The sequence below is a fragment of the Juglans microcarpa x Juglans regia genome, chromosome 2D, assembly GCF_004785595.1.
Source record: "Juglans microcarpa x Juglans regia isolate MS1-56 chromosome 2D, Jm3101_v1.0, whole genome shotgun sequence".
Lineage (NCBI taxonomy): Eukaryota > Viridiplantae > Streptophyta > Magnoliopsida > Fagales > Juglandaceae > Juglans > Juglans microcarpa x Juglans regia.
The window spans coordinates 7,660,048-7,684,990 of record NC_054596.1 but is presented as its reverse complement, the minus strand read 5'-3'; the positions used below and the strand labels follow the sequence as shown (position 1 = coordinate 7,684,990).

The following is a 24,943-nucleotide window of genomic DNA, read 5'->3' as shown; positions in this document are numbered from 1 at the left end:
TGGGACATAAAAGAATTTAGTCCAACCATATCATGAAACCTAAGTACTCATGTATTTCTAAAATCGACAACCTTGAGATTGTCCCAAAGAGTTTCGGCCTTTTGGTATTATGATGCTGCATGGACTTTGCTACAAAGCATCCCCATGTAGATGCAGGTAACATGTGATCATTTACTTTACCGCATTTTATGTCACCCTTGTAGAAAGGGATGATTCATTTTTATGATAAAAAAATACATCCATTTCAATTTTTTCGCAAGAAGAAAAAGAAAAAACAGGGGATCCGTTGAATTCCAAGTAGGTAGAGCATAAACTGAAACATTCTAGAACTACAAATATAGTTATTAAATCGTTAGCACCGCATAAAAATATTCCTCCTAGAGTAGCTTTTAATATGAATAACAGAAACTCTGTTATAACCATTTATGTACATTCAATATACTCTAATATGACTAACATTGAACTTAGTAAAATGAAATAGTTGAATAATTGAAAAATTAGATTATTCAGGAATACGCATTGAATGTTAAGATTACTTATTAAGTTTCTGGTAATAGATCCATAATAAAAAAAGTGTTTGTGATTGTTCCAGAAGAAATGAAACAAAAGATAAGGTAGAGTATGTACAGTTATTGTATGAGGTCTACCCAATGCTAGATGCAGAGGTACATAATAGATCGATATGAACATCATGAGTTGTCCCGTAATAAAACCAGTTGACCCTTGTTGAGAAGTCCGCGTCTCACAATGCTTATAGGAACAAACTCATCCTGAATTTTATAAGGCACTACTACACTCCTCTTATTAGGTATTTTATAGGAAGAAATTAGTCTCTATATGGTATCAGAGCATGCTAACTTATGACCGATGATGAGCTCCTGCCACCTACCCATGATGATGGTACAAGAAATACCGGCCCACATAAGGAGGCGTGTTGAGAAGTCTCACACAGTTTAAGAACAAACTCATCCTGATCTTTATAAGGAGCTACACCACTTCTCTTATTAGGCCGGAAGAAATATGTGTCTCTATAACCTTATGAAAAAGAAAAGGTTGAATGTTTTTTTTTTCTTAGCAACTATAATAGAAATAATAATAATAATAATAATATTATTAATAATCAAATAATAATTTGCCCCTATAATAGTTTATGATATAATTACGATATAGTGGTATTTATTGAGGATTGTGCTACCGTGCCGTTCATTTGTTACTGCTGAACAATACTGTCAATTTCTTTTTCTTTTTTTTTTCAAATTTAAAAAAATATACAAATTCGTATTAACTTTTTTAATCATTAAAAAAAAAATGCAGTAACGGTGACCTTGGGGGACCTAACATTTTCCATTTATTGATGTATTTGGGTCGTTCAAAACTACATGATCACCAGTTGCATTCTCTATCTCGTAGTCCTTAAACTCATCAACATTTCATTGCAACTCAGCAAGTAAAAGAGAATCGAACCCCACAAAATGGGCACTTCTTTCTCCAACATAATGATAAATTAATAAGTAAAATCACATTACTATTATTGTCAGAAAGAATATTTATTCTAAATTTTTATTTTCTTAATTGAGAATAATAAGTTTAGGAAAAAATATGCCATTATTATTATTATTATTATTATTGTAACATTTTCTAATGTCGTTGTCTTCAAATTAATTTTGGGCAGCAGTAGTGAACCTAATCTCTATGTTGAGACTCCCTTCAATCCTATTCAAGGACAGTGGGGCCCAATTTTTAGGGGAGGGGGGTCCTGGCTTATCTGGACCGCATGAACAAAGGGACAATATTAATAATATCAAAAAGTCGGTGGGGTCCTTCTTCACCTTCTGGAAGAGCATCCCACGTGGGATATTTACGTGAAGCCACGTGTTAAACTTTTAAGAATTTTTGTTTTTACATCCTTAATAAATTAGATAAAGGTGAAGAAAAATTTTATTTATAAACTTCTCACACTATTTTTTGAATTTTTTTTAAATTTTATTTTTCTCTCACTAATTATATAGTATATGAATAATAAATAAAAAAATTTAATTATTTAAAAAAATAAAAATTAAAAAATTAAAAAAAATAATGTGTAGTGTATAAAACTTATAAAAGTAAAGCTCAATAACAATTGAAAATATATAATTTAATTAGAATATGATTACTATTTAACATATAATAGGTAAAAATATAATTATTTAATATTTTTTAATTATTAATTACTCAATATTATATAATGAATAAATAGATAATTCAATATGAAAATTTGTTATAAATAGTCAAAATCAAATTCATTTTATATTTTTTTATTGTTATATAATAAAAAAAAATTATTTCAATTTAGGAACTTATATAAATAGAATAGTCAAAGAATAATAATACATACAATCGTAAAATATATAAGTATTATATAATTATTTAAAAAAATAATAAAATCTATTATTAAAAAATTAATTTTTTATATAAATTCTATATTTATTTACTTTTTTTCAAAATAATTACATAATGCTTACACTTTCGTAATTGAAACTTTCATTTCTCATAACCAAAAATCAAATTTCTATCACATTCATCAAAAGTATCCTCCAACTTTGACTAATCCATAAAGATGCCCTTAGCCCATTAATCCAAGCCTTAACCACCAAAAACTTGACGAGGCTGATGCTTTCATTGACCGGCAGCGGAGCCCACTTCTTGAGGCCACCCGGGGTTGTGTCCACCGGACCCCACATCACCCACCCAAAACCGAAAAAAAAAAAACACACTTAACCCCCAATTTTGAAAATGAAAAAGAAAAAGAAAAAGAAAACTCCAAAACCCTCTTTTAAACCAATAAAACATTTACGAAAATATTAAAATAAAACAAAAAGGTAAAAGAAATGAAAGAAAAACGCGTTTCCTCAAAAGAACAAAGTTGAACCTTCTCTCTCTTCACTGTCTCCTTCCCAAGTCTCTCTATCCCCTCCCCCACTCCTAGGCCCCCGAGCTCCAAAGTTAGGGTTAGGGTTTTCCTGGAAAAAATACCGTAATCTTTCTCTGCAATCGAAAGGGAAGGGTTCAGGGTTCAACCCTTCGGGTTTTGGAGACCCTTTTAGGTGTTCAGAAATGGGCTCCTCTTCTGCTTCTTCTTCTTCTTCTTCCTCAGTGATCAAATGGCAGTCTTTTCACAAGCCCTTGTCCTCCGTACTCATACTGAAGCTCTTCTTTCTGCTATGGGTCTTCTCACTTTGCCTAAGCGGCGTCGTTCTCGCCGATTCAGACAAATCGGTGCTCCTCCAGTTCAAGAACTCTGTCTCAGACCCCTCTGGCTTGCTCTCGAAATGGGTCTCCGACAGTTCTGAGCACTGCTCGTGGTTCGGCGTCTCTTGCGACTCGAATTCACGCGTAGTTTCGCTTAACATTTCCGGAAATGGCCGCCAAGGTAATTCGCGTTCCGATTTAGCTCAATTTCCGCTTTTTTATGGGTTTGGGATTAGAACGAACTGTTTGAACAGTAGAGGAAAGTTGGTCGGGAAATTGTTGCCTGCGATTGCTAAGCTCAGTGAGCTTAGGATTTTATCACTTCCCTTTAATGGTTTTGATGGTGAAATTCCTGGCGAAATTTGGGGTATGGAGAAGCTTGAGGTTCTTGATCTGGAGGAAAATTCGGTAACTGGGCCCATCCCGGTACAGTTCGCGGGGTTGAGGAATTTGCGGGTTCTTAATCTGGGGTTTAATAGGATTATGGGGGAGATACCCAGCTCGCTTTTGAATTGTGTAACCTTAGAGATCTTGAATTTAGCAGGGAACGATGTGAACGGGACGGTTCCTGGTTTCGTTGGTCGGTTGAGGGCGGTTTATTTGTCGTTTAATCGGCTTACTGGGGAAGTTCCTAGTGAGATTGGAGACAGTTGCGGGAAGCTTGAGCAACTGGACTTGTCAGGTAATTTCTTGGTCGGTGGGATTCCAAGGAGTTTAGGGAATTGCGGTCAGTTGCAGTCTCTTTTGCTTTATTCAAACATGTTAGAAGAAGTTATTCCGGCTGAGTTGGGTCGGCTTCGCAAGCTTCAAGTGTTAGATGTTTCTAGGAATAGTTTAAGCGGTCCAATACCCTCTGAGCTTGGCAATTGTTCCGAATTGTCTGTCCTTGTGCTATCGAATCTGTTTGAACCCCGTCCAGAAGTTAATAATGCAAAAGGGGATTCTTTTTCAGATCAATCTGGTTTGATGAATGATGATTTTAATTATTTTCAAGGGGGATTCCCACAGAAATCACAATGCTTCCTAAGCTGAGAATATTGTGGGCACCAAGGGCAACTCTTGAGGGCATGTTCCCAAGTGTTTGGGGTGCTTGTGAGGACTTGGAGATGATCAACTTGGCTCACAATTTTTTCGTTGGGGGAGTTCCCGATGGGTTTAGTCACTGCAAAAAGCTTCACTTTCTCAACATAAGCTCAAACAGGCTTACTGGGGGGCTGGTTGAGGGGCTTCCAGTTCCTTGTATGACCGTGTTTGATGTCAGTGGGAACTCCTTGTCAGGCACAATTCCTAAATTTCTTGGCAGCAGTTGCCCTCCTGTCCCTTCCTTCAATGGAAGTCCTTCTGAACCTGATGGTGGCCAGTCCTCACTTTATCTATCCTTTTTCTCTTCTAAAGCCCAAGTTGAAATTCCTTTTCAATCACTTGGAGTAGACAGTGCTCTTGCCGTTTTCCACAATTTCAGGCACAATAACTTTACTGGCACCGTCCAGTTGTCAATTTCACCTGAAAGATTAGGAAAGGAGACTGCTTACATATTTTTTGCTGGAGAAAACAGGCTCTCTGGACCATTTCCTGGCAACTTGTTAGAGATGTGTGGAGGGTTGAGTACACTGATTGTAAATGTTAGCAACAACAAGATATCTGGTCCGATTCCAGCTGAATTCGGTACAATGTGCAAATCTCTTAAACTTTTTGATGCATCTGTGAATCAGATTGCTGGGCCTATTGCCCCCAGTTTCGGGGAGTCGGTGTCTCTTGTTGCCCTTAATTTGAGTTGGAACCTACTTCAAGGTCAAATTCCAACCAGTCTTAGTCAGATAAGGGACCTGAAGTATCTCTATTTGGCTGGCAATAACATGACTGGTTTCATTCCTTCCAGCTTAGGGCAGTTGCAACATTTGGAAGAGCTGGACCTTTCTTCAAACTCTCTCACTGGGGAAATACCAAAAGATCTTGTAAACTTGAAGCACCTGACTGTTCTTCTGCTTAACAACAATAATCTGTCTGGACAGATTCCTGCTGGTTTGGCCAATGTAACCACACTCTCAGCTTTCAATGTTTCATTCAATCATTTGTCTGGGCCACTGCCAGTGAATAATAGCCTAATGAAATGCAGTAGTGTTATTGGAAATCCAGATCTATGGCCTTGCCGTATGTTTTCTCTGACAGTGCCATCTTCGGATCTGCAAGGAAGTGACAGCTATCCAGGATCTTATACTGTTGCTTCACCTCCCGGAGTTTCATCCCAAGGAACTCGGAATAGTGGTTTAAATTCAATTGAAATAGCATCCATAACATCTGCATCAGCTATTGTTTCGGTTCTTCTTGCTCTGATTTTACTATTCTTCTATACCCGAAAGTGGAACCCAAGGTCCAAAGTTATTGGATCTATCAGAAAGGAAGTAACTGTATTTACAGACATTGGGGTTCAGTTAACCTTTGAAAATGTTGTGCGTGCCACAGGAAATTTCAATGCAAGCAACTGCATTGGGAATGGAGGTTTTGGGGCAACCTACAAGGCAGAGATCTCTCCTGCAGTCCTGGTGGCGATAAAACGGCTTGCAGTTGGACGGTTCCAAGGGGTGCAACAGTTCCATGCAGAAATTAAAACTCTCGGAAGGCTCCGCCATCAAAATCTAGTTACTTTGATTGGATTCCATGCCAGTGAAACAGAGATGTTCCTTATTTATAATTATTTACCGGGTGGTAATCTGGAAAAGTTTATCCAGGAAAGGTCCACAAGAGCAGTGGATTGGAAGATACTTCACAAGATTGCATTGGATATAGCCCGTGCACTTGCATACTTACATGACCAGTGTGTACCACGTGTCCTTCATCGTGATGTCAAGCCTAGCAATATTTTGTTGGATGATGATTTCAATGCTTACCTGTCAGACTTTGGGTTGGCTCGACTTTTAGGCACTTCAGAAACACATGCCACGACTGGTGTGGCTGGAACTTTTGGATATGTTGCACCAGAATATGCAATGACTTGCCGTGTTTCTGACAAGGCTGATGTGTACAGTTATGGTGTGGTGCTTCTCGAGCTACTCTCAGACAAGAAAGCTCTGGATCCTTCATTCTCTTCATATGGGAATGGATTCAACATTGTTGCTTGGGGGTGTATGCTCCTGCGACAGGGCCGTGCAAAGGAGTTCTTTACTGCAGGGCTATGGGATGCAGGTCCCCATGATGATTTAGTAGAAGTTTTACACTTGGCAGTCGTGTGCACGGTCGACTCTCTCTCTACCAGGCCGACAATGAAGCAAGTTGTACGACGGTTGAAGCAACTTCAACCCCCATCATGCTAGGTGCCTTGGCAAGACTTTTCATTAAATTAACATAGCAAATTTTAGAAGGTAAGTGCCATCGTAATTTGTGCTTGTGCACTCAGTCCTCTGTGGACTGCCCTTAGCTTGAGTTCTAAGTTGTAGTCAAATCCACTTGTAAATTGTAATATAGTTTTGCCCCCATTTTATTTTCTAGTTATTTCCCTGATTAGGGGGCTGGCCGATGATGATTCTGCAGAAGAATGCAGATATTTTATTTTCCACTTTACATACTTGTACTTAAGTTTAATTTGTTGTTTAATAAAACGATAGAATAGAGAGATTTCCTCGGGAAGTTTTTTCCCATCCTTGAATGGTCCGTGAAGCTTCTGCTTGCAAATCAGATACGTGCAAGTAATGAAAGAAAATGATGTCCTGATTCTAGGGATGAGGGCACCACCCTGAGTTCGGGAAGGGATTCCAAGTTCCAACTATTAACAATATGAGAAAACCTTCTTGCAAGTGTCTCCTATAACCCTCATGTATAGGAAGCCAATGAAAACTTGTCACGTGTGCGGTACATAAAGGAACACTAGAGTTGCACGGCAGACGAAACCCCTCCCTCCTTCTCTGAAGCGAAAACACTCCCTCTCTCTCTGCTCTCTCACTCTCTGCGCAAATAGACGAAATCCCTCCCTCTCTCCCTAAGGCCAAAACACTCCCCCTCTCTCACTCTCTCTCTCGATCCCCCTCTCTCTGCTCTCTCACTCTGTCTCTTGATCTTGAAAGGCGAAAACCCTCCCTCTCTCTGTCTCTCGATCCGAACCCTTCTTACTCTGTCTCTCAAGCCTCCCTCTCTCTCTGCTCTCTCACTCTCTTTCATGCATTTGCATACATAAAATGGTAATACAAAATCTTGATACCCACTTTGAAACTGGAACACGACACGAAAATTTGATGTTAGATGTATGGCTAACTGAGTTACAGATATAATAATTTCAGGTGACCTTATCGAGACGATTGATAACATCAATACATCAAACAAAAGAATCGATGGCCATTTCAAGCATCTGGCTATGCATTAGCAGCACGCAGAACATGCTAGTTAAAATTGTTCACCTCAGTGGCCATGTTGAGCTCCATGATAGGCCTGTCCTTGTAGCTTAGGTCATGCATCAAAACCCAAGATGTTGTGTTGCCCATCCACATGTTTTCCAGCAGCCATGGGCAATTGTCAAACCTAGGACAACTCTAATGCCCGGCAAGAATTTCTACATCATACGCCTTGCAACCATACGGAAGCTTCAGAAGCGGAATGCTTTGAAAAATTCTCCCTATTCAGGTCCACAAACCCCAAGCACTCAATCTAGCAAGGGAGATCAGGAAGATCAAGATAATGGCAGTACGGGTTCTACTCATCCAAAACCAACACATGCTGCTGCTAGCAATATGAAACCTAAGATAGCCAAGCGGGGTTGCTTTCTAATGGTAATTGCTTTATCTGCTTGCTAAGGGGAGCCAAGATTCAAGAGAACGGTGATATTGATTCGACTCGGGATCCCGTGAGAGATCAAAGGAGAGAGGAAGAGCTTCGAGGGAGAGAGAGAGAGAGAGCTTCAAGCGAATTCACTCTAATCATTTTCATGAGAGAGAGAGTCGAGCGGGAAGGAGAAGACGAAAAATGATCCCCTGCTATGCGTCCCCAAAGTAAGAACAGAGGAAGGCTTGCGCGACAACTTCCTATTGATCTCCGATAAGACCATTTTATAGGAGACACCGGTCAGAAGAGGAACTGTAACAATATCTCAAAAACTCCGCTTCCGAAGCCAGGCAACTTTCTGGCACCACTCTGCGTCCACTGCATTGCGTATATCATACGTACACACATAAGCAAGCAAGGGTCGATTGGGACAAAGGATTGTTGGACCTTCATACTCATACCAAACAAGGAAGAAATAAAAAAAAAACAGATCATTACTATCAAAACAAAATATTAAAATCAGACCTGACCATTTTTTTACGTTTTGAATGGTCTGCTTCTGGTACTGAATACAATACATGTGCCGAGTCTCTTAAAGACGAGAAAATTAAACATTAAAACCACGAAGGAGAGAATTTAATTTTGAATTTCTCCCGCCGTGTCATGGACCAATCCATCAAAAAAAGGAAGTAGGGTTAACTACTATATGCTTTAGGGGTTGTGCCACGTCACCACCACCAGCATGCTTGACAAACTCGGCTGGAGATAGAAAGCTGCCATGACAAACACACACTATCCTCACTTCCTCACCTTTCCTATATCTGTATAGAAAACCTTCAATCCTTTTTCCATTTGGGCCGTCACCTTTGGTGGACACACTGGGCATACCTTCCAACACATTCCTCACAATCTCCTTAGCTCCCTTGTCTGCGTCATTAGCTTTATTAGATTCATTTTCTGTCACAACTGCAGAAAATTGGGTTGATTTTTCGGTGATTGTCCTTCCAGTGTAGACAGGCGGTTTCTGCCCACTTTCTGGTGAAGACTGCAAACTGTTGGGACTTCTCGCTTCTATGCATTTATTCATTCCAGCTGCATAACCTGAAACATGTAAAGCATGAGTGGGGAAGATGAAAGAATCAAAGCACAGCTCAAAAATGCTTGGAAACCATTGTGATCTTTCTGCAGAACAGGGTTACCGAGTTTATCCTAAAACTGCATGATATTTCTGGCAAGAAATTTCAAATAAAGGGAAAGACAAATGCCTCGAGAAACACTCATTAACTATGCATTGTAATGTAAGACATCAGCATGAATAAATTCGAGTGTCCGTTACATGTAAAGAAATCATTTTGGTCTCATCATCGCCAACAAACACCACTACAAGTCTGAAATATTCAAAACTAAAAGCCTCATCTGCTGCTTTAGCTTAGGATGTCATCAGGGTGATAAGAATCGAATGGCTCTGCTTGCATGCCATCACAGTTCTAAGATTTTTTTTTTTTTTTTTTTGGGGGGGGGGGGGGGGGGGGGGGGGGTTTAAAGATCAAAAATTATGAAGTGGGTTAACAAGGTTTTTGGTGGCTTGGTAATTAACAAACCTCAAACAATTGTTTCTCACTGCCTCGTTTGTTTTCATAGATAAGATGAGATTAAAGTTAAAAGTTAAATAAAATATATGTTTTTAATATTATTTTTATTTTAGAATTTGAAAAAGTTGAATTGTTTATTTTATTTTGTGAGAATTTGGGAAAGTTGTAATAATTAAATGAGAGAAGTTGTGAAAACAAACTAGGCTAGTCTTCATGTGTTGCAATGAAAATCTAATAACTATAAGAAACTGAATTATAACCTGGATGAGAAACTGCACTACTCAAAAACTGGCTTTGGACTAAATGGTTCCTACACCTTAAACAATTGGTTCGAGGCTGAGGTCACAAGTTCAATCTCATATAGGTCGGGGTCGGGGTCGGTTTTGGGGGGGGGGGGGGGGGGTTTGACATGCCTATCAATTCAAAGTTGATGGATAAGAGCAGTATATCAAATACCGTAAGCTAATATGATAATTTTCTCCATCTCTCTTTTAGCAAGGGATTATCTATGGGTTGAAGTGATGAGTGTCCAAGTTCTACAATTCGTCATAGACTTCTCGCAATATTTAGCATCGCATTAAAGCACAATGGCGAGTCTACGCCTTGTTCTATACCTTCTGAACTGTTCCTTCAACCAATAGTTTTTTTTTTTTTCACATTTTCCCCCGTTTAGAGGATTGGGGCATGCCACGTGAGCAATGCACCATATCCTGTATTGATTTACTTTCAGAGTTAGAAACCCAATGTACTTGAAATGGATCTAGCTATACAGTAAACAGAACATCCTTAATTTTTTTTACAGTGAAAATTAATACACATGATGCAGGACTGTCTTGGCTATTAAGGAACCATTGTTACCAGTACCATCACGTGCCAAAGATAGTCTAGAATACCTTTTATGCAACTAAGATTAGCTTGCACAATTAAAATCCATGTGATGGTAGAATAGGCACGAAGACAAACATCAACTAAAGAATCAAGTATCTCATTAAAAAGGCAAGAAAAAAACTCACATCCCCTAAGGAAATCACCCTAACAAGACAGCATTCAATCCTACTCAACTCAAAAGGAAACCTATTTTGTCATACTTTATACATTGCATTTTGCATCAATATTATAATTTTATGAAGGCATGTCCATGAAACGTCCCATAAATAGATAAGAGGCAGTTGCAAATAAGAAAAGGTAACGTGAAAGGAATAATGAGTGAATGACAGCACATTTGGAAAGGCTATAATTGACAAAGAAGTACTCCAATGAGTCACGCTAGGAGAAGGGAAAACAAACAGAACTTCTCAACAAATAATAAGACTCCATTATCTCAACAGGGTTAAGGTACAGAAAAGTTCCATGTAGCATTTTCGGAACTCATTCCATTCTGCCTCATATACGCATTTGGATCTCAGCTACCTCTAGGTTAACATGCGTCAAAGCCAGTCAATTACAAATTTTCATGACACAGCAATTAAATTCAATAAAAACATAGAAGCCCATTGCACAAAATCCATGTTAATCGCTTCCAATATAAAGAAATAGACGAAAAAAAAGCAGAAAGTAAATAGAATCAACAGATGCAAGCATTAACATGCCACTTCCCTCCAAATTCCAAACAAGAAAACTAACAGCATCTTATCCATTTGGCACGCAACTAAGCATAAGATGTTCCATAATCAAAGGGAAAAAGGTAATAAAAGGATTACAGTGATGAACAGAGAAAGGTAATGCAATTACCTAGAGCCGGTCGGCTTTCAGATTCTGAAATCCCTGAAGACCCACTCCCTTGGGAACCGATTGAGCCCTGTGTTAATGATGGTGGTTGCGGCTCCTCCTCCGAACCACCAGAATCCAACCCATCGCCCTTTCCAACATTCAATACAACCCCACAACCTCCTCTACCAACAGAAACCCCCAGAGGGAGCGCCACCGAGCACGAAAACTCGTCGAATGCCTTCATATACCGTTCTTTCTGATAATTCCCATCACTACTCTCCATCCTCTTATCCTCCTCGCCGCTCTCCTCCACACAAAAATCCCGGCTCCGATCCTTCGTCGCCTTCGAAGTTCTCTGCTTCTCTGACCGCTTCCGTTTCGCCTCCATTCTTCTCAGTGTCTGCAACTCTTTCCTCTTCCTCCATTCTTCCTGTGTCTCCGTAGGCAAAGAACACGTCCTGATGAGCGGGGCGCAAGCCATAGGCACAACACACGCCGCGTCTTTATCTCTCCCCGGGTTCAAAAAGTCCGGTATCGACGACGACCTCGTTAGCTGGTTAGCTCTTGAAGGGTCTACCCCGAACCTACCATTTAGTGAGAGCCCGAGGCTTAGCTCAATTTCCTCTGCATCTTCGCTTGGCTCTTCCAATTTTCGCGAAGAATGGATGCCAGATGTAAATCTCTGCAACAGATCTCTCGGAAAATTGCACCTTTGCATGGGAGTTTGCTTGGGTCCTCTGCTTCCAAAATCCTCAGCTTGTGCCATTGAAATATGGCAACACTATACGCAAATAACAAATTGATCAAACTTCGAAGACCCAAATGGGTAAACTTGATGTCAAAGTAGACTGCTAGAAAGATTACCCCGGAAAATGAAAATACAGAGAGAGCTGTATGTAAAAACAAAATTAAAAAACCGAAGATAACAGAGCAGAGAATAGCATATCAGCTCCATGTTTTCCATTGAAAACCAGTTCCAACATTGTTTCCTTGTGTCTCAAAAAAAACTCCACATTCTCACGTACTTTCCAGGCAAAAACTTCCCCAAAAAGCAGACCCAGCCATGAGAAGCAACAAACATAACGGAGAGAGAGAAAAACAGGAAGAGAGAGGGAGTATTAGAAGCAGAGGAGGAAGAAGGGGGAAAAGAAAGAAAAAGGTAAGAAAAGAAAACTATATCAGCTCCATAGGAACTAAAATTACGGGAACACCCTACCAAATCAAAAGACGAAAGTCGCAGATATGCACCACGTGGAGGACATGAAGAGCCCTAGAGGCCCACGTGGGCTTGAGAACCGGATCTGGAGGAGACACCAAACAAGAGTCATCCCTTCGTTGGCTTCATACAAAACAGAAGGCAGAGACACTGGATTAAGTTTTCAATAGCACACGTGTCTTTCAACGAATCAACAAGTCAAATAACTGCCACGTGTTATAGATAATTCCTGCCTCGTAAAGCCGCAACTCTGTTCCCTAGTCTCTCTCTCTCTCTCATCCAACTTCGCTCCAACTACTACCATCTGCGATTGAACCAGAACATGACACGTATGCTAAAACCTCGCGCATCGGATCAGAGTCTTTTCGTTTCCGTCTCTTTAATCGGTGTCTCTCGCTGTCCCGAGAAGAAAGGTTGCGCGACGTCGATGTCGGAGCCACTCGCTCCATATGCATGACACGTTTCCGAAAGGATATAGTCGTATTTCGGAACAAAGCCTGCTTGAGAGTTGTGGAAACCTTGTAGCAACGAGAAATCTTAAGTTGATAATTAAAAATAAATAAAATCTAAAAAATTATATGATTATGTTTGATTGCATATAACTTTTAGAAAATGCTGGATATCCCGCTGGACTCTCATTTGGAGCTTCCGCTGGAGTCTAGTGTATTTTTATGTGTTTTTTTTAAGTTTTTTTTATATTAATTTTTTTAATAATTTTAAATATTTTTAAAAAATAAAAAAAATCATAATATTATTAAAAAATATTTTCTTAATCACTAAATAAAATTATAAAAAAATTTTTTATGATTTTTTATTTTACTTCGTAATTAAATTATATGATTATGTTTGATTGCATATAACTTTTAGAAAATGCTAGATATTCCACTGGACTCTCATTTGGAGCTCCCGCTGGAGTCTAGTGTATTTTTATGTGGTTTTTTTAAGTTTTTTTATATAAATTTTTTTAATAATTTTAAATATTTTTAAAAAATAAAAAAAATCATAATATTATTAAAAAATATTTTCTTAATTACTAAGTAAAATAAAAAATTATATAAAAAAATATTTTTTATGATTTTTTATTTTACTTCGTAATTAAGGAAGTATTTTTTAATATTTTTTTTACTTTTGTTTTTTTAATGATGTTTTAAATTTATTTTATTTTTTAAAAATATTAAAAAATTATATAAAAACAATACTATACCCCAGCAAGAGCTCTCAACAGGAGCTATAGCATTGTCCATAACTTTTTACCTAAAATAATTACATCAATTTATAAAATTAATTTTTTTAATGTTTTTCTCTTAATCAAATGTTTTTCTTAAGTAGTGTAATGAATTTTAAGTGACTTTAGATATCAAATAATTTAATAATAATTACTCTTTATCTGTTAAATTCAAATAAGAATTTTTATTTTTTTTAAATATGTCATATAAAATATATAATTAGATAATAATAAAAAGATTAAGATGTTCGGCTAAAATTGTGGTTTTCATAGATTCGAGAAATGCAAATTATCAGGAGGATTAGAGTGAAATGCTTAAAAAACTAATAAGTTGAAAGTGGTTTGTTGACAGCATGAAACAAGACGTTTAAGTAGTGAGATGATCTCAAATATTTTATGAATAAGAGAAAAAAATAGTGATAGAATATTAAATAATAATATATAATAATAAAAAATAAGTCAAAAACAATAATAAAATAATAAATAATAATAAAGTATTTTAAAAATTCTCTATTACCCAAACTAACCCTAAACCGAATATTCATACATGAGGTTTTTTTTATAAGCTCGTGATAGTCATGAATCTTACCCATGTTTTAATACTTTTTGGAAACTTGAATGGCTTTAAATTAGTCTAATCACGTTATAACAAGAAGCAATTTTCTATTTATTTAATGTCAGCTATCGATATATTATGTAGAATTCACGTTATACAGATGTATTGAAAAAAAGGAAAAGTCTACTCTGTTGCCCCATGTAACCGTTTAAGTATACCGATTGAAAAAAAAAAATTATTTTTTATTTTTATTTAATAATTAAAGAAATGATTTTAAATATATTAATATATATTTTTATCTTTTAAAAATATTTAAATATATTAAAAAAATATAAAAAAATAAAAATTCAAAAACAATGTGCGATAAGAATGAACGAACTACTCTAAGCGGCAATGTAACCCAACTCTTGAAAAAAACTCTTTTCACAAACCGAAAATCATTCTGCTTATTTTATATAACGGGGGGGACCGGTTTTGTGAGAGATTTGTACGAAATACATTTTATAATATATATTATAAAATAAATATATTTTAATAAAATGATGTTATTTTTATAAATTAATTTATAAAAATAAATTTATTTTTAAAATATTATTATGTAAAATATTATAAAAAATGATGTTTATTTATTATTTTTCTTTTAATAATACCGGCCAAATATTTGAAACTTCCTATTGGGTACTCCCACGTCAAAGTCGTAAAGGTACGTACCATCTACATTATTCAGCTTCCAAGTTGTCTGCCTTTGATGGGCCCAATGGGATTCTTGCAATCTATATATATATATATATATATATATATTTAATTTTTATATTGCTGTGCACCATCCACAAAAAAAATCAAACAGAATATATTGTTGTGACGTTGTCTTCAATAGCTAACCTCGTCTTCACGTCCCCAACACAACAACATCGTATCCAACCATCCATGCCATTACACGAGTCATGTCTTCAGTTTTACTTACATCGAACGGCTAGAAACATCCCAAACATTTCCATATACGTATGAATGTTATACGGTAGAAAAAAGCGAAAGAATCTCCGGGGAACACGCAAAAAAGTCCAAAAAATCAAGAGGGAGATCGGGGCGTGGAGCCCAAGCGTACCAAGTTGCACTATTATCTAATCTTTCTTTTCGTCAGTGATCCGGGTTGTCGCCACGTGTTGATGAGGAGGATGGGTCGAACACGTGTTCATTTCCAGTTGCAGGTTCACAGCTCAGCAGGCTATCAAGTTGGCGGAGAGCGACGTGTCGAGGGACTTTTCTTTATTTGGAGAGGCAAAGAGATGATGAAAAAATAAAAGGGAGATAATGACGTCCTTCGGCGTGTCTTTCGCACGCGTCCTGTCTGGCAAGCTGGTCATCCTACGTTGATTTAGAATGATTGAACGAGGGGAGTGTGAGACTGTAACAACTTGGTTGCTGTTTGGGCGACATCTGTCCAATGTTGAACTTGGCTACCATACAAGTTGCTAAAGTTAGTGTTTGAAACGAATATAATCCAAGAAAATATCTAAAGCATTGTGTATGGACCGTGGAGAAGTTTTGAGCATGAGCACGTGAATGGGCCAACCATGTCACAACAAAAGATCATTTTTTTTTTTAAATGTAATGTTACTTTTCGTATTTAATTTTAATATTTTTATTTATGTGATGTATTTTAAATGACTATTTATTTAAATAATAAATATATTTTTGTAATATTAACAAAAAAAAATATTTTTATCAGTTACTATTCATCATTTCACATCCTATACTCTATAAAAAATAATCTTATACTTTATGAAAAGACTATAAATATAGAGTATGATAGTAAAAAATAACTTCTATATAGAATTCCTCTTAACAGCAACACATGCATTATTGTCATTCCCTAATTAATTAATTAAAAAAAAAAAACAAATAGCAAAGCGTTTATAAAACAAGACAAAAAGCGATGTGGCCCAGCAGAAAGGAAAATAAAAGGCTAAAGCGTCTTGAAAAGAAAATTAATTATTCGACAGTTTGGTAAAGCATGTTACCGTCATCCTAAGCAAAAGCTATCCAACACAACCAGAAGTGCCTTTTCAAATTGAAACTGATAGCCTCCACGCATACAAAAGTAAATAAATAAATAAATACCCACTTGACCTACAAGTGATAAAGTTGATCGATATAGATAAAAGACAAAGTTGGAGAAAAAAAAAAAAAATGAATTTATTGACAACCACTTGCCAAAATAAAAGTATTATTGGAATCCAGGCACTAAGGGCACTCTCGTGTTATTATTGTCAAAAATATTGATAATGTAAGATTCAATATTTGATGTAATTCTAACTCAGATATTCAATAAATAAATATCCACTTGACCCACTAGTGATAATGTTGCGTTTGAACAGTGGAGTAATATCAAATATTCTATAAATAGTAATAAAAAAATAATTATATAATATTAAATAAAAATGAATAGTAATAAAAAGTATGAAAAAAATAATAATAAATAATAGTGAGAATAGAGTATTCTGATAATACTCTACTATCAAAACTAGACCTTAGATTCACAAGCAATTTGATAGACGAAAAATTAGGCATCAATGAAAGAGTTTGTAATAAGATGGATAGAGTTTGTCTCCCTTTGAGAACATATAACATAGAGTATACTCCACCAAACTCTCACAACATCAACCTCTCGCAATATATTCGTCAATCTAAATACATCACGAGAGCATCTTTAAATAATTTGGATCAGATTTCTTATAAAAATGACGTATAAAATTTTGGAGTAGTGTTATTTAAAAGTTTTTATACTGCACATCATTTATATTGCATAACATAATTTATAAAATTTAAATTTTAAATTTTAAATCAAATCATGCCACGAAGTTGTTGCGTAGTATAAAGACTTTCGAATAAAATTAATAATACTAAGGCGATGAGACTCTTGCTCATTCACTCTATAAATATTTTACTAACATATCTTTTATGGATAAAATAATTATTTTGACTTCTTATTTTGGTGTTTGATGTTTTTTAATTTAATTAAAGAGTAAGTAGCATAGAAATATTTACATTAGCAATGCTTTATAGCAGGCATTACTCATACATGCATGAGAAATGATTTTGCAGTTAGTTACGCGTACTTTTTTTTTGTTTTTTTTTATAAATGAGTAAATATAAAATTTATATGAAAATTTTAATTTTTTAATAATGAATCTCAATTTTTTTTTTAAATTAATACACGAATCTTGTATAATTCATGATCACATCTACCATTACTCTTAGTCTCTTTAACTTAATTAATTTAGACATGTCTAAATCAATTATGTTGCTCAGCCGAGTAAAAGTGGACAGTGTTTGCAAAGCCCAACGAAATTCGCACGTTCCTGGGGAAAGGACTCAACTTAAGATGGAATCGAACTGAAATGGGTTTTCGATTCTGTAATTTGGGTATTGTGATTGTAGATGAATCAAGGCTACTTGTCGTAGGAGGCCTACTGTTGGTAGACAGGGCTTCTACGACATTGTTGAAAGGTTTTCCCCACTCCCCAGTCCCCCGCCCCCCTTGCGGCGGGCGCCGCATAATATGTTTATTTTTATTTTTTATTATTTTTCAGTAAATTTGCCAGTTGTATTATTAAATAATAATCAAAATTAATCATTGTAAAAATAGTTAATCCTTGTTAGCTATAGTTACCGTCCAAATTAAGTAAAATATCAAACGGACAGAAGAGCTTTAGCTAAAGTTCCTTATTTTGAAAAGTATCGTGTATAAAATATTTTAATTATAAAGAAATTATATAAAAATAAATTAACAAACTGACATAGTTTGATATGACAAATTAGATTATAAAATTATTTTTATTATAAAGTAAATCTGATATATATTTTTATTATAAAGTAGATCTGACATATATATGAAATCATATCAATTTATAAATTTATTTTTATATAAAAAAAAAAAGAAAAAAGAAAATGGAGCAAAACCCCTGTTTCAACCCGCATAGAACAAAACACAACAAATAAAAAGTTGTTTTTGGGTTGGGTACAAAACTGAAATTAAGAGTTATCGGTTTGTTTCAAGTCCCGTTTGGATATTGAGTTGAGATAAGTTAAAATAAAAATAGTAAGTTGAATAAAATATTATTAAAATATTATTTTTTTAATATTATTATTGTTTTGAGATTTGAAAAAAAAAATTGAATTGTTTTTTATATTATGTGAAAATCTGAAAAAATTGTAATAATGAGATAAAAAAAAACTTTCACTATCCAAACAGGGCAGTCAACTTTTACAAGTTTTTTCAAGGTGTTCATCACTCGTGTTTGGGCTGGAGACGCCTATTCTCTTAGAAATCTGAGAGAATCAAAATCCTAGTGATAAATGCTCAATGGCAACAAAATTTATCAACGAGGCACTAGAAATGGTAGATAGAGCTGTGACTTGCAATTGAACACATAGCATTAAATAAATAAATGGGAAAAAAAAGTATCTGCTCATGTGGATGCACCCTACACATTCAGGCATCTGTTGTCAGCAATTCCATCGACGATCTCGGTCTGGATAACAAGACCAGGTGCCTGACATCTGACATGTGATGGGATTCTATTGGAAATTCAAATCAACATTGAAAATAATGTGAAAAGAAAATGGATCTATAATAGAGGCCAAAAACTTCAATTTAGCCCTCTTGAATCCAGAGCCTTGATAGCTTTCCTCACATCCCAATTCATAGAGTCATCAATTCAAGATGACTTTTAGATAAAATTGATCCACCCCAGACGATAACATTGCAAATCATTCAATGGTTTGTATTGAAAACCAGAAAAACATTCCATCTACTCAATGGTTAGATCATAACGTTACAACTACCAAAATCTACAACCATGCAACTCCCATTGGGGAAACATCAAAAGCTTTTTGCAGCTGTAGGTTGAACCAAAGCTACATTTGTACCAAATTTGTATGGAAGGGGGAAAAGTGCCGCAAACATTTGTTATTTTGGGCGGGGGACGGCGGGACCCTAAACTACAGAATTCATCTCAATTTTCACTCCCAACTAAGAGAGTCCAATACTCGAACTAAATGACTTGCACTTCTTTTATCATAGTACTGATCAATGATCATAGAAACAATTTTGTCAAAAATCAATGATAAAAATGACCTCATAGAGTTTCATGAGGAAGCATTTTGCTTTGGTCCACTGGGACGTCCTCCTCTCCCTCGCTGATAACCCTCACCACGCCCTGCATGGCTCCTCCCACGGCCAGGAAAATCACCCTGGATTCGGTACTCATTTCTACCATATGCCCAGCCACCACTGTAACTCCCACGGCTTTTGAAGCTGTCACTACGATAACCTCCCCTTCCAGAAGAGAACCTACCTCTTCCACTAATATCAACTGCAAGAACAAAGAACATGGACTATCATGTCAGACAAGCATGGGGTTTGATCATCCCAAATTCTCTGCAGCTTCTTTAATAGTCCAACAGTGGTTAATATCATTTAGTTCCAAATAACTCATTCAATGGAAGATATGTCATGGCAATTGCTTCCAAATTACCTCGAGCTGTAGTTCTCTTTATTTCAACAACAACCTTACGCCCCCCAATTATGATAGGTGAAGCCTGAAATATCACATTTAGTCTAAACATGGTAGAAGGCATCACAACAATAATAGATCAAAACAAGGAACAAATCTGATTGAGATAGAAGCTTACTCGAAACAGTAACAATAAAAAGCAAGAGAATGCATGTAAAGGTTGATAAAAGGCATGATGGTGTGTATGTTATTGCATACATCATGCTTGATTGCACAGAATACACAGAAAGCAGGGAAAATAAATCACATTTGAGTTTGATGGCAGCTGAGCTGACAAATAAATATATCACCTTGCAACATCTAACTCTAATAGATAAAAGATAAAATTTATTGAGGATGGAGTACTGGTTAACACAGGAAATACCTGAATTGCACTATTCATGGAGCTTAAAGACTGAAATTCAACAAAGCCAAAACAGTATCCCTGCTGCTGCACAGACCCAAAGCCAGGGGGAGAGGGGGGTTGGAGGGGATAAATTTGTGTCAGAAAATGCTGAGTGAGTGGATAAATTCTCTGCAATTTATACATCTGAAAAACACCTTATTATTTCTGACTTGGATGCCTCCTTGCTTGATTGGCCCAAATTTCTTGAATTCTGAATCAAGCTGCTCAACTCTCACACCGAAGGGCAAATTACGAATGTAGATGGAGTGGCCCTCAACTGCAAGGATAAAAATGTGGTTATTTTTTATATAAGTAATACACAAGAATGTAGTTATTAAAATTGGCAACTGTTAATTCGAAGCCTGACACTATGACTCAAATTCAGGGAGCAAATAAAATGACCCCTGTAGTTATACCATTGCATTCTATTATATGTGATCTTTAATTTAAAAGGCATTACAGATGCACAAAAAAAAAAAAAAAAAAAAGGTAATTTCAAATCTGAAAGACAGGCTTTCATGGGGAAAACCACCATGTATTGTAAGACATGCACATCAAAGGAACAACAAAGAGATATATACCTTCATCTTGAGTATTGCTACTTTCAGGGGTGCCAACACTACTTGGGGCTGATGCCTCAGGAACTGAATTAGGTGCCACCGACCCTGGTGACTGGTTCTCAGTTTTCTTAGGAGCCACCTTTATTGTATTAGTTGGTACATAAACTTGAGTTGGGCCTAAACTCCCTTTTGTAACTTTAACCTACAAGACCACATAATAAAGCTCAAAAAATAATCCTATAACAATGGTAGAGAAGTATACGGTCACGAACTCACAATTGATGCATAGGACTTCTTTGGAGCATCATCTTGGCCTGAAGAAGAAGATGATTCGACAGCTGCGGAAACATCATGACCATTTGAATGAGATTGAGACAGCATGACATCCTCTTTTTCAAAAGCCAACTGTATTTCTTGCTCGGACAAGTCATAAGATTTCTCGTCAACATTTTGATCCACTTCCAAAGTAGAAGTTTCCTGAACTGTGGCAGGAGGATCAGAACTATGAATTGGCTCTGCAAACAACACTTAAAACAATGATAAAGGAGTTCCTGATGCAATGTCAGAATGGAAGAACAGTAACAAAAATAGCAGTAGTATGGCCTTACCTTGGTCAGGGGTCAAGGGGACAGTTTTTACACCAACTCCATTAGCTGCATGGCTGTACAATGATTCATCATCTTCCATATACCTAAAAACATCATTAAGGACAAAGTATCCATTGTCTTGTGGAGCAAGGAAAAAGGATTGCGCAAATTTCCTTCTCAGGTTATCCTTGCCCGTTAAACATCCAGTTACTAGCACAGTTACTCCATCCTTGTAAGATTTCTGAGCATCTGCAGTCTTTATCTCTGCCTTGTAGTCCTTGTAATCCAAGGAAAGAATCTTCTCATTGATACCCTGCTCAAAGAAAAACCATCTTAATGTTTTTGCACCAGGAAATCTCCATCCTTGTAGGACTTCTGACAGTTAAACAACCGTAAAAAAAAAATGCTTTACTACCAATCCAATTTATTTCTTTAAATAATTATCTCTTTAAGACTAGAGGGATAGGGAGGGGGGAGAAAGAAAGAGATAAGGAAAATGGAGAGAGTGGCTATGATTCAGGTGCAGCAAAATGTAAGCCTGTAAGGAAAATCAATAACTGGTTACGTTCCTAAATTTTGTCAAATTCGCGTAGTCAACAATGTTACTAGATATTACCATCCTCAATGATTTGTTCAATAGAAGAAATTGAATTGGTCTTAATCTTGTATGTAAGAGTTAACCAGAATCATTCAACAATACAACTTGCCTGCGCATTGGTTGCATTCTCCTGGATGGGTTAAAAAGAGAAGTTAAATCACAACCGGTATATACCAGTAAGATTTTATTTCCTGATTGGGATATTAGTATAATACCCGCAAATAGAATTCTCAGAAATAGCATGTCAAATATTGAATTGACATATAAATACTGCCATTTTTCTAACTTCAAAATTATATATGCACACATTAGTTGGAATCTCATGTAAGGCAGTCACCTAGAAATAACAGAGCAATTGGCCTTCTAGTGCTCGGAAGATCATGCAGGTATGAGCATTCTGAAGTCAAGCTATATATCAAGAATTTTCTTAGCAAACAAAAGCCACAGACTGATGTGAAAACTAACACAAATGTATGATATTGCACAAATGATAAAAAAAAAAAAAAAAAAAAAAAAAAAAAAAAAAAAAAAAAACCACCGTAAGTGCTTAATCAGTTTTCCATAAAACAGGATGAATTTTTCATCTAACATAAAATAGTGATAGTTGCATAAAAGAACTATGAATAAATGCTCTTCTATTTAGTATATAATAATTGATAGCAATAGGTTAGTTCACCAATAAACTTGAAAATTATCACTTGACAATGAACCAGGAAACATACTTGCATGGTTGTCACTGAGGTCATCACACCATTAGAATCAGGTCGGCTTAGCACACTTGAATCTTGATAGAATCTATAGACCGATTCTGGCGAGTGGTGAAGAATACGATAGTACTGCTCAACAAAAGCATTTCCAACCACTTGGGCACTGGGGGTAGTAGGAGGATTTTCTGTTTGTAAGGCCATTCTGCTCAAATGCCAGTAGGAGAATATTATAACTAAAAATTCTCTCCTCATCTAGAATAAAAACTGGAATATCTAGGTCCAACAGATTAGTGAGACAAAGAAGACTTAATTTTAATCACATAACCTTCCGATCAATGTTCAAATAGCACCTACACTATCACTGGGCTTGCAAAAACCAGAAAGATATCTCTGCACCTTTAATATTTCAAAAAAGTGAAATCGATGATATAATGATACCCCACAGTGCGACTAAACGAAAATCAAAACTATAATCATAAATATGATGACCGCAATTCTCTCTCTAGGCAACAATGCGTTGGTGGATGGTTGGTGAGGACACTCATGGATGTCAAAATATTACAGCCTCCAAACAAGCACAGTACTATGAGAACTCGGAGATCACCATTCATCAGCTTCCAAAGTGCCTAGGCATATGTTTATACAGTTGCATTTTACACGTGTATGGTCACAGAGAGGGCTGAGTCTTGATAAAGAATCAATGCAGCTGATCCCAATTGGTTGGAATTCAGGCTTAGTTGAAACAAGTTAAGACCTTTCTATATGCAAAAAAACTCAAATTAGAGAAATTGAAACTTTGAACAAAGAAAGAAAACCAAAATCACCGGAACTAATTAAGGTGAGTAACCAAAACAATATCCCGGAGAAATTTACCATTTCCACATCCGAAATAATTGGCCTAATGATATTGACACTGCACCAAAAAGAGTAAGGGATGGTTTGGGAACACAAGTGTTATTAGATATTCTCAGATATTTCTAAACATCACTCACACAAACACTTTTTAATTTCAAATTTTCAAGTTTTTTATATAATCATTACCTAATCATTACAACTTTTTCCAAACTCTCAAACAAAACACAGAAATAATACAATTTTTTCAAATTTATAAACAAAAATTATATTAAAAAATTATATTCAAACAAGTTTTTAACTTTACAATGTTTTTTTCAACTTTTTTTATTATTTCTCAAAATCCAATAAAACATCTTAACTCGAACTATTTTACTACTATTTATAAACTATTTTACTACTATTCACATATATTTTGAGATATTTTAAATGTTAAAACGAGCCCTAAAAGATATAACACAAACTCGTTCTTACAGGGGACAAAGATCCAGGCTTTCTTAATTATATAGCCACATTGGCATAGAAACCCCAAGGTACAGATAAGTCAAAAACTTTAAACTGAGAATCAGATAAGTTTTGACTGCATAATCAGAAATGATTCAAATACATCTATAGAGTTGGCACAACTTTGAAAAAATAAGATTCCCGAATTACAACCAATACATTCCCTGCATCCAAACAAAGCAATACCCAAAAACTAAACCCTAAACCGTACTCAAAACACGACTAAAAAGAAAACCCAGTTGAGGAAACAAGAAAAATTAATAGACATGACATAAAATTGAAAAAATCAGCACATAAATAAATAAAAAATAATAGATGAAGACAGAGCTGCTTCTTTTTCTTGTTTTTTTTTTTGGGGGGGGGGGGGGGGGGGGGGGGGGGGGTGTTAAGAATTAAGAAGACAGAGCTGCTTCGTTAATGATAACAATGCCCGATCGTACGACGAAAAGCAAATGACAAAAAGCTACTTCTTCTAGCGTAGTTAAAAAGATATAACGATATTAAGCAAATAAAATGCTACTCAGAATTGCATACAAACCCATCAAATACTATAAACAATTATCTGAAAAATAAAATGCTTTCTGTAGGACCTTGTACGTGGGAAGGTTTTGGCTTGAAAAGAACAGGGATTGGCTACGATGAGATGGTACAGTGCCTTCACCACCGGAGCGCACGGAGAGAGAGATAGAGAGATAGAGAGAGAGAGACAGAGCACCAAAAAAAGGCAAGCCTTGAAAGCAACCTCCGAACTGTGATGTACCTTGCCACGACTGAAGACTGAGCATACGTAAGGTCTTTTTTGTGCAATTTGTCTTGTTCTTAAAATACTACTTTAATATTAAGATTTAAGACGACGTTCTTTAAAAGAAAAAAAAAAATTTAATTCGAAGGATTA

General features: G+C 36.0%; 3 protein-coding genes and 1 long non-coding RNA gene across 8 annotated transcripts; 2 read left to right on the top strand and 2 right to left on the bottom strand.

Annotated features, from left to right (window-relative positions):
* The first annotated feature begins 201 nt into the window (after positions 1-201).
* LOC121248408 lies at positions 202-22,670 on the top strand. Its single transcript, XR_005937452.1, has 3 exons — positions 202-301; positions 15,755-15,759; positions 22,657-22,670. It is a non-coding gene; the product is annotated as an uncharacterized LOC121248408 (long non-coding RNA).
* Positions 2,905-6,852, top strand: LOC121248233 (LRR receptor-like serine/threonine-protein kinase RPK2). The gene is given in 2 exon segments (XM_041146632.1): positions 2,905-4,231; positions 4,234-6,852. Coding segments are annotated over 2 exon segments (3,444 nt in total). The 5' UTR covers positions 2,905-3,093; the 3' UTR covers positions 6,540-6,852.
* LOC121248320 (ninja-family protein AFP3-like) lies at positions 8,454-12,442 on the bottom strand. 2 transcript variants are annotated; one of them, XM_041146759.1, is made up of 3 exons: positions 12,144-12,435; positions 11,301-12,060; positions 8,454-9,078 (listed from the first exon to the last, which is right to left on the bottom strand). In XM_041146759.1, exons 2-3 carry the CDS (start codon positions 12,043-12,045, stop codon positions 8,654-8,656), a joined length of 1,170 nt encoding a protein of 389 aa, XP_041002693.1. In that variant the 5' UTR covers positions 12,046-12,060; positions 12,144-12,435; the 3' UTR covers positions 8,454-8,653. The 2 variants fall into 2 exon arrangements, with proteins under 2 accessions (XP_041002693.1, XP_041002692.1); XM_041146758.1 differs by having other exon boundaries at positions 11,301-12,442.
* On the bottom strand, positions 19,043-24,854 carry LOC121248304 (nuclear transport factor 2-like). 4 transcript variants are annotated; one of them, XM_041146732.1, is made up of 9 exons: positions 24,639-24,854; positions 22,708-22,894; positions 21,409-21,700; positions 21,077-21,315; positions 20,822-21,002; positions 20,396-20,517; positions 20,220-20,282; positions 19,817-19,880; positions 19,043-19,654 (listed from the first exon to the last, which is right to left on the bottom strand). In XM_041146732.1, exons 2-9 carry the CDS (start codon positions 22,891-22,893, stop codon positions 19,428-19,430), a joined length of 1,374 nt encoding a protein of 457 aa, XP_041002666.1. In that variant the 5' UTR covers position 22,894; positions 24,639-24,854; the 3' UTR covers positions 19,043-19,427. The 4 variants fall into 4 exon arrangements, with proteins under 4 accessions (XP_041002666.1, XP_041002665.1, XP_041002663.1 ...); XM_041146731.1 differs by having other exon boundaries at positions 20,220-20,285; positions 24,639-24,853; XM_041146729.1 differs by lacking the exon at positions 24,639-24,854 and having other exon boundaries at positions 20,220-20,285; positions 22,708-23,664.
* Between the last annotated feature and the right edge of the window lie 89 nt (positions 24,855-24,943).

Bases quoted from the DNA above. Each gene is read 5' to 3' on its own strand.
- LOC121248320 (XM_041146758.1), bottom strand. From the start codon at position 12,045: ATGGCACAAGCTGAGGATTTTGGAAGCAGAGGACCCAAGCAAACTCCC. The intron at 9,079-11,300 runs GTAATTGCATTA...TACATGTTTCAG, and splicing joins TGAAAGCCGACCGGCTCTAG to GTTATGCAGCTGGAATGAAT.
- LOC121248304 (XM_041146729.1), bottom strand. From the start codon at position 22,944: ATGAGGAGAGAATTTTTAGTTATAATATTCTCCTACTGGCATTTGAGC. The intron at 21,003-21,076 runs GTGAGTTCGTGA...GTGGTCTTGTAG, and splicing joins AGAAGTCCTATGCATCAATT to GTTAAAGTTACAAAAGGGAG. The intron at 20,518-20,821 runs GTATATATCTCT...TTATCCTTGCAG, and splicing joins TAGCAATACTCAAGATGAAG to TTGAGGGCCACTCCATCTAC.